This window comes from Balaenoptera musculus, chromosome 7 (genome assembly GCF_009873245.2).
Source record: "Balaenoptera musculus isolate JJ_BM4_2016_0621 chromosome 7, mBalMus1.pri.v3, whole genome shotgun sequence".
Classification (NCBI taxonomy): domain Eukaryota; kingdom Metazoa; phylum Chordata; class Mammalia; order Artiodactyla; family Balaenopteridae; genus Balaenoptera; species Balaenoptera musculus.
In genome coordinates this window covers 1,824,320-1,849,014 of record NC_045791.1, presented here as the reverse complement: position 1 = coordinate 1,849,014, position 24,695 = coordinate 1,824,320, and the positions used below count along the sequence as shown (strand labels likewise).

Below are 24,695 nucleotides of genomic sequence, written 5' to 3'. Positions count from 1 at the left end.
CACTGAGCCACCAGGGAAGCCCTGTATTGTTTTTAGATTTCCCATATAAGTGATATCATACATTATTTGTTTTTCTCTGTCTGACTTATTTCAATAAGTATAATATCCTCTAAGTCCATCCATATTGCTGCAAATGGCAGAATTTCATTCTTTTTAATGACTGAGTAGTATTCCACTGTATACATATACACCACATGTTCTTTATTCATTCATCTCAATAGAATTCTCTTAAATCAAAACTCTGGAGTCCCATATTTATCTTTAGTCGTAAAATTACCAACTATTACAGAAATAAAAATCTTTTTCCTCAAAGTATTCTTTGTGTGAAGCAGTCCTTCACAGAGTTGCTTCTGCCTAAAAGATCAAGTACTGAGTAGGTCTTTCTAGCCATTAGGGTTGAAAGTAGTGAATGACGGCCATTAGACAATAAACAGGGTATTGTGTGGGTATTAATAACTTATTTCATTGGGGCAATTACCTAAAAGCCCCTAAGGGCCAAGATACATCGGGAAGGTCTGACTCAACATGTCCCAGGACCCCCAACTTCCATGAGCATCTTCTGTATGAGTGACAGCGCTGCCCGTGGGCCTAGGGCACATGAAAATCTGTGGACTTTCCCAAATAATAAGGAGGCTAAATTATGTACCTGAAATAAGTGAACACAATATATTCTTGTATTTCATTCATTAGAAAGGAGAGGCTACAAAGGTTTCTATTTTTAAGGCTGGAAAGCCCTACCTGGCAGAGATAAACAGTTACTAAATATTGTAGCACGGATTCTGCCATTTCAAACACTGAAAATCCTGCAGGTGTGTATCACCTTGCAAAATTAATCGCCAGCAGCGGATCATGAACATCATCCAGTTCAAGGTGCCTCTCGGCAATGGACTGCATCTTAATGAGGGTCTCTCTGGTGGCCTGCTGCTCAGTGAGGGCCTGTGCAGTGGAGTCTTCTCCGTGTCGAAGACGAGACTGCACAGACTCCAGAAACAGGGTATACAGACTTTTTCTTTCTGCATCTGAAATATAAAGAAATGTGTAAGGTGAATTATGTTCTAGTAAATAACTAACATTAAGAAATATTAAGTAAACTTATCTAAATATACTATAGCCTGGTATCTTTCCTTTGGCCTATGAAGGTCTATCCCTGTTTTGTTACCCTTACAGTATACTACCCTTAGTACAACTAAACATTTTTATACCCTGTTAGACAATTGCAAAGTTCATGGTTAAACATTCAAAGTATAAGCTAGTTTTTTTCTGAACAGAGTAACAGCATAAGCAGGATGCCTGAAAGTAAAGTTACCATTATACTAGATAGCACTATGATAACACAAATAGGAATCATAATTACATTGGGAAAAACACTTTCAACAGTGGCCCTGGAAAGTTCTTTACGTTTTATTATTCAGTTAAAAAGGAAACATTCCACAAAGTGAAAATATTACTTAAAGTAGATATAATAATTCAAACTAATTAACGTAACATTAAGATGATATACAAACAAAACAACTAAGGTCACATCTATACCTCTCAAAGCCTTTTTAGTCAGTTGATAAAACCTTAAGTATATTGCTTAAATAACATCCAAAAAGACCAGAAATTATATCAAGATTTTCTCAAAATCTATGATCAAGTCTGAACCGTTCACCAACAAATTCCTATCTGACAGAGTTCATGTCCTCAGGGGCCAAATGCTGCTCTGCATCAAGAAATAGCAGAGAATTATTGTTAAAGGACCAGTCCTAAGGCATCAAGAATAAGTAAAATGCATGTGGAACATATTATCACTGCCTTTCAAACACCGTGATAAAAGTTTCCAACGAGGACAATCTTTTTTCAGTCAGGAGCAGCATGATCTATCGGTTTGATCATGGTGATCACTTCCATGAAAATAAAAGGCTTTGATAATTTTCAAACTGCAAAATAATGATGTATCTCAGGATGGCAAGCGTGAAGATTGGAGCAGCTACTCCACCACTAAGGGGTTACCTCTGGCTGTGGCTTGGCATGTGGTGCTCTCCATGCATTGCAGGTTCTTCAGCAGCTGCATTGACTTGCCAGCCATTATGATCTGCTTGAGGACGGGTTTCAGGAAGGACACCATGGTGTGCTGCCTGCTGGAGGGACCTTGATCACTGCCAGAACTCGCACTAGCGTTATCACTCATTTTTTCTTCGTTTTCTGTCTTTTCCGATACACTGTATAGTGTGTAAGTTGCATACCAAAAGTCTCTGTGATTTACCGGAACATTCTTGTTTCTATAGGGATTCAAAAGAATTTAAACTTTAACTTCTCTTCCTTAAAAACAACGGTATATCTATTCTAGCTTAGGCATGTTGTCCAAACATTCCAAAACACAGTAATATCAATTATTAGTAAAACAATGTAATCTTTAGGTAAAATGGGACAGATGTTTTACCTGACTTCAGCTTAACATAGAAAAGTGGACAAATACTGTGAATGGCATAGGTAAAATCTAACTAAGCAGAAAGTTTCCTGAATTGGAATTAAACAAAATATGATTAATTTGGTTCTCTTTAAAGGTAGAATAAAAGTTTACGCATCTCCTCTGAAAGTTAACTCCAGAATTCCACATCTTTTTTTCCACAATTATTTCCACTGGACTATTTTAACAATGAAACAAGGTGTACTCATCACCCCCTAAGGATAGTCAGAATCCCGTTTTTACAAAAATCCTCATGTGCAACAGAAGAAACAAGACATAATGAGACCCAAGGTTCAGCTAAAGAAAGGCCAGTTCTTTTATGTGAGCACTGTGTAAACAGGGTTACCTTTCTGTAGCTCTAAGAAAGTTACTCTCCCTGATGAGTTAAATGGATAGCTATCAATAAAAACATGTATCTAGGGACTTCCTTGGTGGTGCAGTGGTTAAGAATCTGCCTGCCAATGCAGGGGACACGGGTTCGAGCCCCGGTCTGGGAAGATCCCACATGCTGCGGAGCAACTAAGCCCATGTGCCACAACTACTGAGCCTGTGCTCTAGAGCCCGCGGGCCACAACTACTGAAGCTTGCATGCTTCAACTACTGAAGCCCGTATGCCTAGAGCCCGTGCTTTACAACAAGAGAAGCCACTGCAATGAGATGCCCATGCACCGCAATGAAGAGTAGGTCCCGCTCGTCGCAACTGGAGAAAGCTCGCATGCAGCAATGAAGACCCAACGCAGCCAAAAATAAAATAAATAAATAAGTAAATAAATAAATAAAAACAAAACAAAACAAAAAACATGTATCTGTACAGAGTGCAGAACTTAAGACTGAGTTAAGAGAGTGCAAATAGTTCTATATTGCAATTTCCATGATTCTGTTCAGAAAAATCAATTAAGTGAAGGGGAATCATCATAAATAGATTTTATGATGATTAAGATTTTCCTTAATTGTTTTATTAAATATTATACTAAAAAGGTAAAAAGAGCAGCTAATTAGGAGAAATAAATATATTAGAGGCATATTCTGTAATATTTTCACATCTTTTATCTCATAGATAATTTATTCCCATTGGTTCCCATTAATGAAGCCATCTGAGAGCACCTAATTCATTTTAAGGGACTCAGTGTGCCTTTCACCATACCAGCCATAAACACACTATCACTCAAAAATATAATTTGCTTATAAGCAAAGCTGTGATTGACATAAAACTTGGAAAAATTATTTTTGGACTGGTACCTGATGTCTTCTATAAAAATGCAACAGAACTTGCCTATGGATCATGTGAAGCTAACGGAAGTGTACGACCTCCACATGGGAGAAGAGAGGTCAAGCCAGCTCCTGGTGTGCCTCCCTCACCTCTGGATGATGAACTCCCGGGCACAGTCGCACAGGTGCCCATGCACGATCCACTCATCTACAGTCTGCAGGTAGGGCCGCACGGTCTCCACCCAGAGCGAGAACAGCAAGGAGACCTGAGGAGACAGCGCAGCACGCACATCCATTCTCAGAACTCCCTCGTCTCCGGATAAAATGAGGCTCAAGCGTTTCTGAAGCACCTTTTAAAAAGTGATCCAATTTCTATGTTTTTTGAAACAAAGTAAGAAATTAAAAATCCAAACCACATGCTATAAAATCCTTATGAAAAACCTCACCTAAATATGAGAAGACCATATTGTCCATAGCAGGACCCTCTTAGGAGTGAAAGTTACTCAGGGACAACAGGTCTAAACTGGACAGTCCAAACTGGGATATGGTTATCCTATCCAAATAGTGCTATTAGCAAAATGTCCATTAACAACAAGGAAGTGATTCTGTTCTACTATAGTTCCTAATAAAAAGAAATTACAGAGCTGAAAGAAATCAACTTTTTATTGAAATGCAGTACCAAAATGGTGAGGAAAAAGAGTCACACCAACAAACTAGGCAAAACATCTAAATTATGTACCCAAAGAAACATGCAGCTTTCTAGATTAAAGTCTAGATTTGTATTTTTTAAAATTATGGTAAAAAAAATACATAATATAAACTATACTGTCTTAACCATTTTAAAGTGTACAGTTTGGTAGTGTTAAATGTATTCATATTGTTATGAAAACAGACCTCCTAAACCTTTTTCAGGCTACAAAACTGAAACTCTGTACCCATTAACTAACCCATTTTCTCCTCTCCCCCGGTCCCTGGTAACCACCATTCTCTTCTCCGTTTCTATTTGACTAGAAACAGAATTTGACTACTCTAGATACCTCATATAATAGATCTGTATTTTTATTTAAGAAAGAGTTATTACAAATATCTATATAAATCAGCTAGGTATTTTTCACATCTTGCTTTTATGTTTTGTTTTATTCTTGCCTCATCCATCTGGTGATCTTGGCAATTATAGATGAAAAGCTAGTTTCCTGCAGCCTCAAATTTAGAACCTAATTTGAAAACTCACAACAACTGTCTGATACACTATTTTTACAAATATCTACGACAGGCTATCAACCACTCCTATGGCTGAGCAGAATTAGTCACACACAGTGGACTAGACAAGGATCCCCACATACAGTTTGCTCAGAGGCTTCTCCAACATTGTCATATTCAAGGATGGCTTTGTACAGGGTGTTGAGCAGGTGAGATGCTCGAACGACATTTCGAGTGTCAGGTGGAACTTCTGCTACTCCAGTACTAAACACTTTGTGCAGAACCTTGAGCTGAGCTAATCGAGGTGACAACTTGTCCACCACTATTGCAAGAGTTATTGTAGTATCTGCAAATATCAAGAAATCAAACTCATTAGCAAGGAAAAATATCTGCATTCAAAATGTGATATAAATGCTAACCTACTTATGGAAAGGCATGGCAAACCGGAGGATGGCAGGTTTTAATCTCATGTTACAAGGAACTGATTTCCCCCAAAAAAGAACCCCCTAAAGAAGGAAAAGACAACTCAGAAGAAAAATAATGAATAAAGGAAGTGACAATTCATGAAAAAGGAAATTCAAGCAATTCTTAAACATATAGAAAGATACTCAACCTCACTTATGAAAAAAGAATGCAGAATAAAACTACTCTGGGCAAATACAAAACAGACTACAATGGGCTCCTGTTTTAGTGTGGGGAGGCGGAGAGGGTGACTACTAAAGGCAACAAGAGCAAGTCCCTTCGTCAGGATGGCACAGCTCTGAACCCTAAATATGGAGGCGGTCTTACAGATCTACACATGTGATAAAATGTAAAAGAACGGCAGAAAGATACTGCTTACCTCCTCGCAAAAAAACAAGGCCCTGCAAAACTGGTGAAACCCATGTCAGACCTGCAGACTAGTTAATGTACTGTGCCAATGTCAATTTCCTAGTTTTGATAACGTACTATAGGTGTCAACACTGGAGGACGCTGGGTGATGGGAACATGGGACTTCAATGTACTATTTTTTGCATTAGTTGTAAATAAAAGTTAAGGGGGAAAACCTGCACTGGGTTACCATTTTCACCTGTCATACTGGTGAAGACCCAAAAGTTTGATAACACACCGCTGGCAAGACTGGGAACAAACGGGTACTCATATATATTGCTGGCAAGGGTGTAAAGTTATTTATCTGTACCTCCGTGGAGAACAATGTGGCAATATCTACTAAAATCACATATGCCATCACATACCCTTTGACTTAGCAATTCCACTCTTAAGAATGTGTGCTATAGGTAAGTTGGTGCACATATGTACAATTACTTATATGTAAGTGGTTATCACTGCAGCACTGTTGCCAACAGGAAAAGATCAGATGCAGCCCAAATGTCCATCAAAAGGGGGCTGGTCTATGATATACAACAAAATGCTCAATATGTAAAAAAGAATGAGGAGGCTCTTTAAATACTTGTACAGTATAATCCTCAAAATTTAAATTAGAAAGCAATTTGAAGAGAGCAGTTAAAAGACTACTAGGCATGTATATATGAATATATGTTGCTTGCATATGTCTAAATTATTTCTGGAAGGATGCACAAGAAATGGATCAGTTGGTTGTCTCTAGGCTGGGGAACTAATGCAGGAGGAAAAAATTTCACTGTAAATCTTTCTATACTGTTTGGATTTTTAGAGATATGAATGGCTTAAAAATACAAATTTAAAATAATTTAAAAAAATGAGTGTATTCAGGAGAATTACTTATTTGCCATGTAATTTTCAAATTTTATATCAATTATTAACCTAAACGGCATTCAAAATATGAGTTACGTGTGTTATGAGTAAAAGGGAAGAATATTTAAATACCATTATTGATGATGCACTTCTCAATTTCTGTAAGTTCCTCTTTGAAACTAATGAAGTATTTGTACAGGGCCCACATGAAAGCCTGGTATGTTCTAAAAGGTGCTTCTGTCGACTTCTTAGGAACGGAACTATTTCCAGGTAACAGGCTTTCAGAGCTGTGCCCCATGATTTCATCAATAAACTCCTGGAGTCGAAACACAACCTGGCCATATGCTGCTATTTGTTCTAGCACTGATCGTAAACAGCTCTACAACAGAAGCAAACCAGAATGATTTAAAGTCAGTCTTCTGTAGGCATTCTAATTCATATCCCCCTCACTGTAAAATATTTCTTTTGTGACTTTTTTAAACAGTATGCTTAAAAGACAAAGTAATAAAACGAGTATTTAGTTTTACATTCAGAGGAAACAGTGTAAGCATTAATTTTTATAAAATATAGAACTGTGGCTTATACTTTTTAAAAACACATAAATATAAGGTAAATGTACTGTAGGCAAAAAATTTACAGTAGACAGCTTTCCCAATAAAGAATGACAGAAAATACAAATCAAAACTAAATATGAACACCACAAACAACATAAAAGAATTCTCTACGCACTATAAAAATACAAACTTAATTTTGCCTTTTGTAACTTAAATATATTTAATAGTTAATTTTAATATTGCAAAATGTTCTAAAGTTACATAACCATGATTTACATAAATCTTTTTAATTTTAATTACAATAAATACAAATAACTTACATGTGTCAAATGAGTTACTATAATGTTGTTCCTCACAGTTACCTTTCCATCTATCAGCTGAAATATAAAGAGCTTTTTTACCCCTGAAAGTAACCTGAAATAAAAAGATGAATGTACTTTAAGTTTAGAAAAATATTCACTACAGTAATGCCTAAGAAATTTTAATAAAAGATTCAGAAGGGGAGGGTAAGGGAGGACAAAGAGGTCAGATAATTAGAAAATAGAAGACATCAGTCTTTTTATCTGATTACTTTAAGATTGATTATTTCAGTACCATCTTCAAAAAAGTACAAAACAGTATTGTCAAAACATTTCCTCACATACGTGATGGTCCAAACAGATCTTCCCACTTTTAAGCATGTCAGTATTATATTTTATGGCAGAAAGAACCAGAAACTGGAAATCTCAGTAGTAACAGCACTACATGTTACATTCTTCATCTTCATTTTTGTGTGAACACAATCTAAATTCTTAGATTCCTGGTTCCTAGGTACAGGGCACAGGTAACTCTCACTGATGTGCTCTGCCTAAAAAGCAGTAAGCAGAAAATGAGAAACCTTAACTTGAATTCAGATATTTAAAAAGTGATAGTCTAATCTTGGTTAAATCATATATGACATTATTTAAAATGGAAAAGAGGTAAATATACCAAAATCTCCACGGTCGACTCTAAAGTTTGGGCTTCCTGAGTCTGCCAATCCAAATTTAGGTGTCCACAGGGACCTGACTTGGGTTCATACCTAATGGCCTATTTCTAATATGCATGTGAAAAACCCTCAAACATCTTTCTTCAAAAAACCAAAATTCTGCTTCTCATTAATAAAGTCTTTAGAATATGAATTAGGTTAACAGGTCTTACCATAGGGTTTCCCGAATAACCTGCGTTTCAGTAACAAAAACTCTGTCATCTGGAACATATAATGGGTCACTGCTGTACAAATGTTGGTCCCTATTAGATAACAAACATCAAATATCAATGAAAAGATTTCTCATTAAGTAAAAGTAGAAGTCTCAAAGAATATGTGTAATTTAGTGGTTATTTAACCAGTAATCAATAAGCAAATAAACATTAATACATACTTTAAATTTCCTCCCATATTCATTTTCACAAGTCAACTGATATACTCTCAGAGAAGCACTTTCAGAGCAATTCTAACTGCTATGTTTATTGCTGACTTCGGCAAATATTTAAAACTATGTATTGTTGTTTTGGAAAAATAGTAACTATTTTTGCAGTAAGTACACTAAAACAGAAATCAAATAAATGGCCTAATATATACCAATCCATTCACTTTGAAAATAACAAATCAAAAGACAGATTATAGTTAAATAATTTCATTTTAAAAATAATAATTAAATAACAAAACTGCTTAATTGGAATTGTTAAAAATTTCAAGGAAAAGCAGATTTGAGATTTGTTTTCCCTTCTCACTTGGCTGCCTTGTGACTAAACCCTTTCTGCTGCAAACCTTGGGAGTTTCAGCATTTGGCTTGCTGCTCATCAGGCAAACGGAGCTAGTTCGATGAGGAACTGATCACAGGTTAAGTGGCAAGTGCAAAGTGTTATGAAGAATAAGTGACTGAGGAGAGCGGTCAAGATGGCAGAGTAGAAGGACCCTAAGCTCACATCCTCTCACGAGCACAGCAAAATTACAACTAACTGTGGAAAGAAAAACTGATGAAAAACACTGAGACATACCAGAAAATGTTAAAGAAGGAACCACAACAAGACAGGTAGGAGAGGCAGACTCGTGATATAATCAAATCCGATACTCCCCAGGTGGGTGACCCACAAACCAGAGAATAATTATATTATAGAGGTTCTCCCACATGTGAGGCACGCCCCAGTCTGGGGGGTCTGGCACCGGGACGAGGAGCCCCCCAGAGCATTTGGCTTTGAAGGTCAGCGGGGCTTGACTGCAGGAGCTCCACAGGATGGAGAGAAATAGAGACTCCACTCTTAAGGGCACACACAAAATCTCATGAGCACCGAGCCTGAGGGCAAAGTCAGCAATATGATAGGAGCCTGGGCCAGACCTACCTGCTGGTCTTGGAGGGTCTCTTGGGGAGGTGGGGGATGGCTGGTGGCTCATCCTGGGGACAAAGACCCTGGTGGTGGCTATATCAGGGAGCATTCACCTGCGTGAGCTCTCATGGAGGCTGACCTCTTGGCACCAGGACCTGGCCCACCCAGTAGGCTGCAGGCTCCAGTGTGGGGACGCCACAGGCGAAATAACAAACTGGGCAGGGACGCAGCCCCTCCCCTCAGCAGAAAGGCTGCCTAAAGACTTCCTGAGCCCAGAGCCACCTCTACACACGCCCGCAGATACAACCCTGCCCACAAGAGGGACAAGACCCAGCTTCACACATCAGTGGGCAGGCACCAGTACCTCCTGCAGGAAGCCTGAACAAGCCCCTGGACCAGTCTTACCCACCAGGGGGCAGACACCAGAAGCAAGAAAACCAGTCTGCAACAGGTCACTGATGAAATCAAAGAGGAAATAAAAAAATACTTGGAGACAAATGAAAGTGGAAACACAATGATCCAAACCTACTGGACACAGCAAAAGCAGTTCTAAGAGGGATGTTTAGAGTAATACAAACCTAACTCAGGAAAAAAGAAAAATCTCAAATAAACAAGCTAACCTCACACCTAAAGGAACTAGAAAAAGAAGAACAAATAAAACCCAAAGCTAGTAAAAGGAAAAATCATAAAGCTCCACAGTGGAAGTAAATGAAATAGAGACAAAAACATAATAGAAAAGATCAATGAAACTAAGAGCTGGTTCCTTGAAAAGATAAACAAATTTGGTAACTTGTTTATCAGACTCATCAAAAAAAAAAAAGAAAAAAAAGAGAGAGAAGGCCCAAATCAATAAAATCAGAAATGAATAAGAAGTTACAACTGACACCACAGAAATACAAAGGGTCACAAGAGACTACTACGAGCAACTGTATGCCTAATAAAATGAACAACCTAGAAGAAATGGACAAATTCCTGGGAATGTACAATCTCCCAAGACCGAATCAGGAAGAAATAGAAAATATGAACAGATCAATTTCCAGTAATTAAATTGGATCAGTAATCAAAGAAAGTCCCAACGAACAAAAGTCCAGGACCAGGTGGCTTCACAGATGAACTCTACCAAACATTTAGAGAAGAGTTAACACCTATCCTTCTGAAACTATTCCAAAAAATTGCAGAGGAAGGAACACTTCCAACCTCATTTTATGAGGCCACTATCACCGATATCAAAACCAGACAAAGATATCACACAAAAAAAGAAAATTACAGGCCAGTATCACTGATGAACACAGATGCAAAAGTCCTCAGCAAAATACTAGCAAACTGACTTGAACAATACATTAAAAGGATCATATACCATGATCAAGTGGGGTTTATCCCAGGGATACAAGGATGATTCAACATCTGCAAATCAATGTGATACATCACATTAATAAATTGAAGAATAAAAATTACATGACCATCTCAATAGATGCAGAAAAAGCTTTTGACAAAATTCAACATCCATTAATGGTAAAAACTCTCGAAAAAATGGGTATAGAGGGAACATACCTCAACATAATAAAGTCCATATACGATAAGCCCAGCTAACATCATACTCAAAGGCGAAATGTTCTTCCTCTAACATTAGACACAAGACAAGGATGCCCACTCTTGCCGCTTTTATTCAACATAATTTTGGAAGTCCTAGCCACAGCAATCAGAGAAGAAAAAGAAATAAAAGGAATCCAAACTGGAAAAGAAGTAAAACTGTCACTGTTTGCAGATGACATGATAATATATATAAGAAAATCCTAAAGATGCTACCAGAAAACTACTAGAGCTTATCAATTCAGTAAAGTTGCTAGATACAAAATTAATATATAGAAATCTGTTCTAATTCTATACACTAACAATGAAATATCAGAAAGAGAAATTAAAGAAATAATCCCATTTACCACTGCATCAAAAAGAATAAAATACCGAGGAGTAAACCTACCTAAGGAGGCAAAAGACCTGTACTCCGAAAACTGTAAGACACTGATGAAAGAAATTGAAGAGGATACAAACAGCTGGAAAGATATACCGTATTCTTGGATTGGAAGAATCAATACTGTTAAAATGACCATACTACCTAAGGCAATCTACAGATTCAATGCAATCCCTATCAAATTACCAATGGCAGGGCTTCCCTGGTGGCGCAGTGGTTGAGAGTCTGCCTGCCAATGCAGGGGACACGGGTTCGAGCCCTGGTCTGGGAAGATCCCACGTGCCGCGGAGCAACTGGGCCCGTGAGCCACAACTGCTGAGCTTGCACGTCTGGAGCCTGTGCTCCGCAACAAGAGAGGCCGCGATAGTCAGAGGCCCGTGCACCGCGATGAAGAGTGGCCCCCGCTTGCCACAACTAGAGAAAGCCCTCACACAGAAGCGAAGACCCAACACAGCCATAAATAAAAAAAAAAAAAAAAAAAAAAATTACCAATGGCATTTTTCACAGAACCAGAACAAGAAAATTTTAAATGTGTATGGAGACACAAAAGACCTTGAATAGCCAAAACAATCTTGAGAAAGAAAAACAAAGGTGGAGGAATCAGGCTCCCTGACTTCAGACAATATTACAAAATTACAGTAATTAATACAGTATGGTACTGGCACAAAAACAGACACACAGATCAATGGAACAGGATAGAAAGCCCAGAAATAAACCCACACGCTCATGGTTAATTAATCTACGACAAAGGAGGCAAGAATATGCAATGGAGAAAAACAGTCTCTTCAATAAGTGGTGCTGGGCACTGGACAGCTACATGTAAAAGAATGAAATTAGAACAGTCTCTAACACCATATACACAAATAAACTCAAAATGGATTAAAGACCTAAATATAAAACTGTACACTATAAAACTCCTAGAGGTAAACATAGGCAGAAAACTCTTTGACATAAATCTCAGCAATATTTTTTTGGATCCGTTTCTTAGAGTAATGGAAATAAAGAGAAAAATAAACAAATGGGACCTAATTAAATTCAACAGTTTTTGTACAGTAAAGGAAATCATAAGCAAAACAAAAAGACAACCTACTGACAGGGAGAAAATATTTGCAAATGATGCAAATGACAAGGGATTAATTTCCAAAATATATAAACAGCTCATACAGCTTAACATGAAAAAAACAAACAACCCAACCAAAAAATGGGTAGAAAACCTAAAGACATTTCTCCAAAGACATACAAATGGCCAACAGGCGCATGAAAACATGCTCAATACACTAATTATTAGAGAAATGCAAATCAAAACTACAATGAGGTATCACCTCATACCAGTCAGAATAGCCAACATTAAAAAGTCTACAAATAATAAATGCTGGAGAGGATTTGGAGAAAAAGGAACCCTCCTCCCCTGTTGGTGGGAATGTAAATTGGTGCAGCCACTATGGAGAACAGTACAGAGGTTCCTTAAATAACTAAAAATAGAGCCCCAATGTTCATAGCAGCACTATTTACAATAGATAAGACATGGAATCAACCTACATGTCCATCAACAGATGGACAGATGAATGGATAAAAAAGATGTGGTACACACACACACACACATACACACAATGGAATATTACTCAGCCATAAAAAGAATGAAACATTGCCATTTGCAGCAACATGGATGGACCTAGAAATTATCATACTAAATGAAGTAAGTCAGACAGTGAAAGGCAAATATCACATGATATCACTTATATGTGGAATCTAAAAAAATGATAGAAATGAACTTATTTATAAGACATAAATGCACTCATAGGCATAGAATAGAAACTTACTGTTACCAAAGGGGATAGCAGAAGGGGGGGGTGAGATAAATTAGGAGTTTGGAATTAACATATACACCTTACTACATATAAAACAGGTAAACAACAAGGACCTACCATATAGGATAGGGAACTATATTCAACATCTTATAATAACTCATAATGGAAAAGAATCTGAAAAAGGATTATATATACACACACACACATATATAAATGTATGTATATATAACAATCACTTTGCTGTATACCTGAAACTAACACAACATTGTAAATTCAATACTTCAATTTTGAAAACTGTTGAAAAAAAAAGTTCAAGGAAGCATTTGATTTAAGTCACAACTCAAAATCAAATATTAAAACATCCAAGTTTCCTCTATCAACACATGAAATGGAAAATAGCTTCTTACCAGACAGCAGCTAGATTGGAGTGCAAATGTAAACTATGAGGAAACCTCGAGGACCTGACTGTCCAGTACTGACGGACCACGTGTTGTTCCAGCCAGCTTCGGGCATCTGACTCATCTAGTGGAAGGAAATTTATTTACATTTAAGTTATAAGAGTTAACAACAAAATACTTGATCAGCTTTGATACAATATCTGGACTTACGATTCCATTCAAATATTCAATTGACAAAGGGTCTTTAAAATAACAGCTACCCAACAACATTTATATATATAATCATTTACTTAAAACCATATATATACACACACACACACATACACAGAGAGACATACAAAATTTAATTAAATGTCACTGCTAGACAGTAAAAAAAAAAAAAAAAATTACTCGATTTTAAAATGACCCATGAATAAAAAAACACAATCAGTATACTTGAATAATTCAATAATCATAAAAGAAATTGAAATGGTAACCTAAGATGTTCCCAAGCACCCCCAAAGTCTCAGGACTAGTACTAGGGTTTGAAGGATTAGCTATCTTATACAGATTGTTGTAGAAAACAGAAAAAGGGAGAGCTGCCTAACATTTTATGAGGCCAATATAACCTTGCTTCTAAAATCAGATAAAGACATGATAAGAAAAAGTAATTCATCAAAGAATAAAGATTAAAAATTCTCAATTAAAAAAGGCTAACCCAATCCAGTACTGTAGTAAAAAAATAACAGAATGATCAAGGAAGTTTAGCTCAGGAATTCAAGAATGATTCACTATCAAAAAAATCTATCAGTAAAGTACTAGAGTAAAAGTGATGAATTATAGAATTATCTCACAGATAAAAAATAGCACTTGATAAAGTTCAATACTTATTTATAATTAAAGACTCCTAGAAAAGCAGGAATAAAAGTCTTAATTTTACAAAGGACACATATCGAGAACCTATGCCAAAAACTATCACACTTAATTAAGGAATTTTAGGGGCAACCCTCTTGGGATAAAAACTACTCCAGAAAACCCATGCTCATTGCCACTGCTTCCTCTGCAGACAAGAGGGCTGGCCAGAAAAGAGACATGGTTAACATGTCATTAAGAAGATATAAGGTATAAGAACTGGCAGGAGGGGCTTCCCTAGTGGCACAGTAGTTAAGAATCTGCCTGCCAATGCAGGGGAAACGGGTTCGAGCCCCAGTCCAGGAAGATCCCACATGCCGTGAAGCAGCTAGGCCCGAGTGCCACAATTACTGAACCTGCGTGTCTGGAGCCTGTGCTCCGCAACAGGAGAGGCCGCGACAGTGAGAGGCCCGCGCACCGCGACGAAGAGTGGCCCCCGCTTGCCACAACTGGAGAAAGCCCTCGCACAGAAACGAAGACCCAACACAGCCAAACATAAATAAATAAATAAATAAAAAAAAACAGTTAAATGAAAAGAGGAACAGAACAGAGTTTACGCATAGCATAATACCAGTATGTAATTTTAAAAAAGGAATACGACCAACCAAAACAATGTACTTTACAAGAACTCAACATGTTTGAGAACAGATATCAAATACATTAGAATAGGAGCCTGTCACTGGGCTGGCAGAGAAAAGGAAAGGCGAATGAGAATCAGAAAGAGCAGAAGAGAAGAAATTAAACCAAAAGGCCCTGCACGGGCTGCTGCTGCTGCTCACGTGCTCTGAGCTGATTAATCCACACTCTACCCTAAAGGTCCAATTCAAGAATGAAAAAGAAAGGGAAGAGAAAAGAAAGCAGAAAATTGTTAGCATGCTAAACCAGCTTTAACTACTTTATGTGCATTTGGCAAGGTTCAGGTACAATGAACAGGGCTAGGTCACAGACCCCAGCTTCTGGGGTTAGCTTCACGGCTGTGACCATGGGAAAAACACTGTAACCACGCCTTTGTTTTTTATCTACAAAATGAGAAGTAGGATTAGATGTTCTAATCTCTAAGGTTGTTTCCAGCTCTTCCTAGATTCTACCAATTCATATTTTTTCACTAAAAACTGAAAAAGCAGACATTCAAATTTAAAATTAAATTGTAAAATAAATAAATAAATAAATAAATTGTATGGATCTTTTCCTTTTATTTAGTCACTAACTTTAGCAAAGCCAATCCTTCTCAAAAAAAAAAAAAAAAAAAGGAAAGAAACAACCATTTAGGACTAACAAAGTTCTCAGAACTATATATTAAAAAAAAAGACCAAAATTGCACTGTAAATGCCTTTTCAACATTAATTCTATAGAGCTACTTCTTAGGCACTACAGAAGAAAGATCTACTAATGGTTTAAAAAGGTTTGTTTTTAAGGATGGCAGAGCTTACCAATATCTTAAACCACATGGAACTGATTCTCAAAGCTTGCCTTTCCTTCTAGAGAATTCTTCTATTAGAAAATGATGCCAGAATCTAAGAACACACACTACCTTTCCAGCTGACTTGAGGTCCCAGTTTTTTGTTTTGATCTTGTTCTTCTAATGGTGTCCTGTCCACCTGAATCCCAGAGTCCTCTCTGCTTAAAGGCTGTTGATCATCTTCATCTTCACTTTCTTCAGACCAATTCTGATTAAAAGAAGGAAATACACCTTACCCTTAGAGCACCTAACAACTGGAGCTATTTAGACTAAAAGATCAAGAAAATTTCAGAAGAAAAGCAAAAACTTTATCAAATAAAACTTTTTTCTATATGTCTTGAAAGTTGCTATTACAGGATGGAATTAGTTTTGGTGGCAAAATCCCAAGATTTACAGCTCCTTAAGGGATACATATATTTTCTGATCAACTTCCTAGTACTGATGTTTGGGTGCAAAATCTTAATAAAACTTCCATAATAAACCACTCTAATTTAGTGAAGAGTGTTCCTGTTTTAGATAAGTTGCTGTACGGCAGAAGGACCCATAAAAATCATCTAAATAACTTGGCATGTATTTATATTTTCAGTAGCAAAACCACTGCTACTTACTGGTGTGTCTACATTTGAGCCAAGGTCAATTTCTTCACCTTCCATCAAGTATTTTCCCCAGTCGAAATCATCTTTCTTTTCTAAAATGTAACAGAAGAATTTCATCAGCTTGATCAAAAATATGTGGGAAAAAAACCCAAATTACAATAAAAAGTCTAACGAAACTCAAAATAAGATACACTTGGGAAATGAAAGTTCAAAAATATTGAAACACTCAATAAATTGACAGTCTAATACATTTAAAATTTTAATTTCTTTATCTTCAAAAGTGATTTTTCTCTTTATATAATTGAAAGTTTAACTTACAAAGTCAGAATTCATATTTTAAAAGAAAATTTACAACTACAGTTGCATTTAAGACAACAGAAATATTTTAGTTTCACAGATTTTTCTTACAACTTTTTATAAAATCTCGATGTCTGGTAATTAAGTCATAAAACCAATTTCTCTTTTATTTGTTATATATGAAGAGCATTTGGTAACGTACCCACTTCTTTATCTCTTGGTGTTTCCACATAATTGCTGTTTGAAGGAGAATCAGACAGACATAGAAGAAGTGACAGTATGGAATAATGTGCATCTGTCTTTAAAACAAGAAATGAAAAATATGAATCACTGAGGTTGGTAAGAGCTTTCTAAACTAGTTTGAGTAAAGAAAAGATAACCCCATGACAGTTAGGTCCTCAAGTTTTTTTCCTGGTTTAAGAAAACAAAAATCACACCTAAATAAATCTCAAACTCTAAACTTGTTTTTATAGTTCAAACGTGTACAGATAAGGAACCTGTCAAATAATGCACTACCTGAATCATAATGAGGAATCTCAGACAAACCTAAATTGAGAACAAGTTACCAAATAATTAGCCTGCTCTCTTCAATAATGTCAAGGTCAAAAAAAGAAAGGGTGAGGAATGTTCCAGATCAAAGGATACCAATTGGTGAACCCAAGCAAAAAGTACACAGGAGTTCCCTTTACTATTCTTCAACTTCTAAGTTTTTTTAAAACTTAAATTGTATTTTAAAAATCACATTTAAAAAGCTGCCAAAAATTAAAAATACTCTAAATATGCAAATAGTCATAAACTATGCATGGAAAGGAGAGGAGGTGAATTAAAATCAAGGAAGGTAAGGAAGTCTCAGGTTACCTCTCCCTATTATATGTTCTATAGTACTTTATGTACAGCTTCATAGTATTTATCATAATTATAATTAAATAGCTATTCACAACTACTTGGGTAGTGATGATCATGTCTTGTTTATTCCGTATTCCTACCACCCAGTGATGATAGGGACACAGCAGACACTTGGTAAACTTTCCTGGGAATGATAAGGCAATATATCACGAATTCTCTGCTTAGAAATGCGTTAAATTCCTTTAACAAAAAAAAATAATTTTCATTCCATAGAGAAGAGTAGTCTAAAATGTAAATACTTGAAGAAAATAACTCCCAATATATAAAACTATTATTTAGTAATAATTGCTAACATCAGATTGTTTATTTTGGAAGGACTTTGTACATCTGAAACAGGTGAATGTTACCAGTGAAAGAGGAGAGAACTATGTACAGTAAAAGCAAGAGCACACACAGTGCCCTTGCAGACCTCCCTACCTTGCCAAGGACCAGAACTACCACCCTGTAGCTGCATGGTGATGCACAAAAGCAGCACATGGTCCTGGGAAGAGGACCTGGATGAGGCCATTCCCCTACCCCTTGTTCATTGTTTTGCTAACATCTATAAGGGAGCTTGACACCTAGAGGACTCATTAACTGAAGTAATCACTGAACTAAAAATTAGCATTAATGGCTAAAACATAACCTATCAATCAGCTAATATCATGTTTTAACTGAAGTCACTAATAGCATTAAAGAAAAAAGAAGACTGCTGCTAAAAGTTAGGGCCCTGGAACTTAACATTTAGATGATACAGGAGACTGTCCAAGATGGCAGATTGGGAAGACCTGCGCTCACCTCCTCCTACGGGCACACCAAAATTACAACTATTTACAGAGCAACTATCAGTGAGAATGCTCTGCAGACTAGCAGAACAGATCTTCTGCAGCTAAAGATACAAAGAAGGAACCACAATGAGATGGTTAAGAGGAGTGGAGACATGGTATAGTCAAGACCCATACTCCCAGGTCAGTGACCCACAAATAGGAGGATAATTATAACTGCAAAAGTTCTTCCCAAGGAGTGTGGGGTCTGAGCCCCCTATTGAGCTCCCCAGCCTGGGGGTCCTGCATTGGGAAGACAAGCCCCCAGAATGTTTGGCTTTGAAGGCTAGTAGGGCTTATATTCAGGTGACCCAGAAGGCTGTGGGAAATATAGACTCCACTCTTAAATGGCATACACAAAATCTCACATGCTCTGGGACCCAGGGCAGAAGCACTAATTTGAAAGGAGCCTGGGTCAAACCCACCTGCTGATCTTGGAGAACCTCCCAGAGAGGCAGGAGGTAACTGGGTCTCATCCTGGGGACACAGATGCTGCTGGCAGCCATCTTGACCAGTTTGGAGTCCTCCTCTAGCTTATTAGCACAGGGGGCTTACCTGCCCACCAGCCAGTCTGTAACAATCCCAGGGCTCCCAGGCCAGCTGCCAGCCATTTGGAGACCTAGCCTTGTCTACCAGTGTGCCCACAACCCAACCCCACCCACCAGTGGGCCAGCACCAGCCCCAGGACCTCCTGGGTCCTGCAGCCAGCTGTGCCAGGACCCAGCATTGCCCACCAGCAGCTGGGCAGACCTAACTGAGGCTGAGTCTGGCAGCCAACTGTGCTAAGGACCATCCTGTGTACCACTGCGCCCACAGTAGTCAGCCCACCACAACAGAAGGGTGCATGCAGCCCATAGAGGGGGTACCCATAGAACAAATAGCTCTGGTGACCAGAGGGGAGTGCTCTGCTGGGCCCTGTAGGGCATCTCTTATATAAGGCCACTTGTTCAAGTTTGGGAAAAGTAAGCATTCCACCTAATGAACAGAAGTAAAAACAGAGAATTAGGCAAAATGAGGTGACAGAAAAACATGTTCCAAATGATAGAACACAATAAAAGCCCAGAAGAAAGAAGCAAAGTGGAGATAAGTAATCTACCTGGTGAAGTTTCCAAGGCAATGACCGTAAAGATGCTCAACAAACTTGGGAGAAGAATGAACACAATGAGAAGCATAACAAAAAGTTAAAAAATACAAAAAAAAATCCAAACATAGGTGAAGAATACAATAAGTGAAATAAAAAATACACTAGAAGGAATTCACAGTAGATTAGATGATACAAAGGAATGGATCAGTGAACTGACAGTAGTGGAAACCATACAAGCTGAACAAAAAAATTTAAATAAAGGACTGCTTAAAAGACTTCTGGGACAATGTCAAGAGTACTAATATTCACATTATAGGGGCCCCAGAAGAAGGAGAAAGGGGCAGAGAACTTATTTGAAGGGATAATAGCTGAAAAATTCTTTAACCTGGGAAACGAAACAGACATCCAGGTCCAGAAAGCACAGAGAGTTCTAAACAACATCAACCCAAAGAGATCCACACCAAGACACACTGTAATTAAAATGCAAAAATTAAAGTTAAAGAGAGATGGACTTCCCTGGTGGCGCAGTGATTAAGAACTCGCCTGCCAATGCAGGGGACATGGGTTCAATCCCTGGTCTGGGAAGATCCCACATGCCACAGAGCAACTAAGCCCGTTTGCCACAACTATTGAGCCTGCGCTCTAGAGCCCGTGAGCCACAACTACTGAAGCCCACGCGCCACAACAAGAGAAGCCACCGCACTGAGAAGCCCGTGCACCACAATGAAAAGTAGCCCCTGCTCACCACAACTAGAGAAAGCCCGTGCGCAGCAATGAAGACCCAATGTAGCCAAAAATAAATAAAATTTAAAAAAAAAAGTTAAAGAGAGAATCTTAAAGGCAGCAAGGGAAAAACAAGTTACTTACAAAGGAATCCCCATAAGGCTATCATCTGACTTTTCTGCAGAAACTTTGCAGGCCAGAAGGGAGTGGCATGATATATTTAAAGTGATGGAAGGAAAAAAACCTACAACCAAGAATACTCTACCCTTCAATTCAGATTTGAAGGAGAGAGCAAAAGTTTTACAGACAAGCAAAAGCTTAAAGAGTTCAGTACCACCAAACCAGCTTTTCAAGAATTGTTAAAGGGACTTCTTTAACTGGAAAAGAAAAGGTCACAACTAGAAATAAGAAAATTACAAAAGTAAAAGCCTCATTGGTAAAGGCAAATATACAGTAAAGGTAGTAGATCAACCACTTATAAAGCTAGCAGGAAGGTTAAAAGACAAAAGTAGTGGGGCTTCCCTGGCGGCGCAGTGGTTGAGAATCTGCCTGATAATGCAGGGGACACGGGTTCGAGCCCTGGTCTGGGAAGATCCCACATGCCGCGGAGCAGCTAGGCCCGTAAGCCACAACTACTGAGCCTGCGCATCTGGAGCCTGTGCTCCGCAACAAGAGAGGCCACGATAGTGAGAGGCCTGCACACCGCAATGAAGAGTGGCCCCCGCTTGCCGCAACTAGAGAAAGCCCTAGCACAGAAACGAAGACCCAACATAGCAATCAATCAATCAATCAATCTTTAAAAAAAAAAAAAGACAAAAGTAGTAAAATGATCTATATCCACAATAAGTAAATTAAGGGATACACAAAACAAAAAGATATAACATCTGATGTCAAAAACATTAAATGTTGTGGGGAGAGGAAAAATGCAGGGTTGTGAAAATGTGTTCAAACTTAAGAAATCAGCAACTTAAAATAATCACGTGTATATATTAGCTTGCTATATACAAACCTCATGGTAATCACATACCAAAAATCTATAATAGATACACACACACCAAAACAGAAAGGAATCCAAACATAACACTAAAGATAGTCATCAAATCACAAGAGAAGAGAACAAAAGAAAAAGAAAGGAACAAAAAAGAAATAAAAAAACAATCCCAAAACAATTAACAAAATGGCAATGAGAACATACCTATCAATAATTACTTTAAATGTAAGTGGACTAAATGCTCCAATCTAAGAATACAGAGTGGCTGAAGGGATACAAAAATACCCATATATATTCCACTCCTAAGAGTCTCACTTCAGATCCAAAGACACAGGCAGACTGAAAGTGAGGAAATGGAAAAAGGTTTTCCATGCAAATGGAAATGAAAGCTGGGGTAGCAATACCTAAATCAGACAAAAACAGACTTTAAAACAAAGACTGTAAAAGGAGACAAAGGACATTACATAATGATCAAGGGATCAATCCAAGAAGAATATACAATAGCTGTAAATATATATGCACCCAACATAGGAGCATCTAAATACAGAAAGCAAATAATAACAAACATAGAGGGAGAAACTGAAAATAACATGATAATTGTAGGGGACATTAACAGCCCACTTACATAAATGGACAGATCATCCAGACAGCAATCAATCAGGAAACACTGGCCTTAAATGATACATTAGATCAGATGGACTAAATAGATATGTAGGACATTCCATCCAAAAAAGCAGAATACACATTCTTTTCAAGTGCACAGAGAACATTCTCCAGGATAGATCACATACTAGGCCACAAAATAAGTCTCAGGAAAATTAAGAGGACTAAAATCATATCAAGTATCTTTTCCGACCACGCTGCTAAGAGACTAGAAATCAACTACAAGAAAAAAATTGCAAAAACCACAACCACGTGAAGGCTAAACAACATGCCACTAAAGAACCAATGGGTCACTGATGAAATCAAAGAGGAAATAAAAAAATACTTGGAGACAAATGAAAGTGGAAACACAATGATCCAAATCTACTGGACACAGCAAAAGCAGTTCTAAGAGGGATGTTTATAGTGATACAAACCTAACTCAGGAAAAAAGAAAAATCTCAAATAAACAACCTAACCTCACACCTAAAGGAACTAGAAAAAGAAGAACAAATAAAACCCAAAGTTAATAAAAGGAAAAATCACAAAGCTCTACAGCAGAAGTAAATGAAATAAAGACAAAAACATAATAGAAAAGATCAATGAAACTAAGAGCTGGTTCCTTGAAAAGATAAACAAATTTGGTGATTTGTTTATCAGACTCATCAAAAAAAAAAAAGAAAAAAAAGAAAAAAAAAGAGAGAAGGCCCAAATCAATAAAATCAGAAATGAATAAGAAGTTACAACTGACACCACAGAAATACAAAGGGTCACAAGAGACTACTACGAGCAACTATATGCCTAATAAAATGAACAACCTAGAAGAAATGGACAAATTCCTGGGAATGTACAATCTCCCAAGACTGAATCAGGAAGAAATAGAAAATATGAACAGATCAATTTCCAGTAATTAAATTGGATCAGTAATCAAAAAAAGTCCCAACGAACAAAAGTCCAGGACCAGATGGCTTCACAGGTGAATTCGTGAATTCTACCAAACATTTAGAGAAGAGTTAACACCTATCCTTCTGAAACTATTCAAAAAAATTGCAGAGGAAGGAACACTTCCAACCTCATTGTATGAAGCCACCATCACCCTGATACCAAAACCAGACAAAGATATCACACAAAAAAAGAAAATTACAGGCCAGTATCACTGATGAACACAGATGCAAAAGTCCTCCGCAAAATACTAGCAAACTGAATTGAACAATACATTAAAAGGATCATATACCATGATCAAGTGGGGTTTATCCCAGGGATGCAAGGATGATTCAACATCTGCATATCAATGTGATACATCACATTAATAAATTGAAGAATAAAAATTACATGACCATCTCAATAGATGCAGAAAAAGCTTCTGACAAAATTCAACATCCATTTATGACAAAAACTCTTGAAAAAATGGGTACAGAGGGAACATACCTCAACATAATAAAGGCCATATATGATATGCCCAGCTAACATCATACTCAAAGGCAAAAGCATTTCCTCTGACATCAGACACAAGACAAGGATGCCCACTTTTGTCACTTTTATACAATGTAGTCCTAGCCACAGCAATCAGAGAAGAAAAGAAATAAAAGGAATCTAAATTGGAAAGGAAGAAGTAAAACTGTCACTGTTTGCAGATGACATGATAATATATATAAGAAAATCCTAAAGATGCCACCAAAACACTGTTAAAACTATTTCATGAAATCACTAAAGTTGCAGGATACAAAATTAATATACAGAAATCTGTTGCATTTCTATACACTAACAATGAACTAATGAAGGAAAAATTAGGAACTCAATTCCATTTACAATTGCATCATGAAGAATAAAGTACTTAGGAATGAATCTAACTAAGAAGGTAAAAGACCTATATACTTGGAAAACTATAACACACTGTGAACGAAATTGAAGATGACACAAAGAAATGCAAAGATCTACAGTGGTCATGTACTGGAAGAATTAATACTGTTAAAAGGACCACACTACCCAGCAATCTGCAGATTCAATGTAATCCTTATCAAAATACCAATGGCACTTTTCACAGAACTAGCACAAATAATTCTGAAATTTGTACAGCAACACAACAGACCCTAAATAGCCAAAACAATCTTGAAAAAGAAAAACAAAGCTTGAGGTATCACACTCCCTGATTTCAAACTATACTACAAAGCGATAGTAATCAAAACAGTATGGTACTGGCACAAAAACAGACACACAGATCAATGGAACAGAACAGACAGCCCAGAAATAAACCCACATTTATATGGGCTATTATTCTATGACAAAGAAACCAAGAATATACAATGGGGAAAGACAGCCTCTTCAATAAATGGTGTTGGGAAAACTGGACAGCTACATGCAAAAGAATCAAAGTGGACAACTTTCTTATATCATGAACAAAAATAAATTCAAAATGGATTAAAGACTAAATATAAGACCTGAAACCATAAAACCTTTAATAAAAAAAATAGGTAGTACACTCTTTGACATCAGTCTTAGCAATATTTTTTGGATATGTTTCCTCAGGCAAGGGAAACAAAAGCAAAAATAAACAAATGGGGCTGCACAAAATAAAAAGCTTTTATACAATGAAGGATAATATCAACAAAATGAAAAGGCCACCTACTGAATGGGAGAAGATATTCACAAACCATATA

The 24,695-nt window shown here is 37.3% G+C and overlaps 1 protein-coding gene across 3 annotated transcripts in view; it reads right to left on the bottom strand.

Annotated features, from left to right (window-relative positions):
- TUBGCP5 (tubulin gamma complex associated protein 5) overlaps positions 1-24,695 on the bottom strand; it is a 55,866-nt gene that overhangs the window by 14,519 nt on the left and 16,652 nt on the right. The window contains exons 4-14 of one of the 3 annotated variants that reach the window (XM_036858326.1): positions 17,092-17,188; positions 16,605-16,684; positions 16,069-16,204; positions 13,656-13,770; positions 8,305-8,394; positions 7,446-7,539; positions 6,704-6,950; positions 5,002-5,204; positions 3,809-3,924; positions 1,993-2,261; positions 821-1,019 (exon numbers count right to left, since the gene is read on the bottom strand). In XM_036858326.1, coding sequence (XP_036714221.1) covers positions 821-1,019; positions 1,993-2,261; positions 3,809-3,924; positions 5,002-5,204; positions 6,704-6,950; positions 7,446-7,539; positions 8,305-8,394; positions 13,656-13,770; positions 16,069-16,204; positions 16,605-16,684; positions 17,092-17,188 — 1,646 coding nt within the window. Of the gene's footprint in view, positions 1-820; positions 1,020-1,992; positions 2,262-3,808; positions 4,009-5,001; positions 5,205-6,703; positions 6,951-7,445; positions 7,540-8,304; positions 8,395-13,655; positions 13,771-16,068; positions 16,205-16,604; positions 16,685-17,091; positions 17,189-24,695 lie in introns of all 3 variants that reach the window. The other 2 variants (XM_036858325.1, XM_036858327.1) reach the window with 2 other exon arrangements.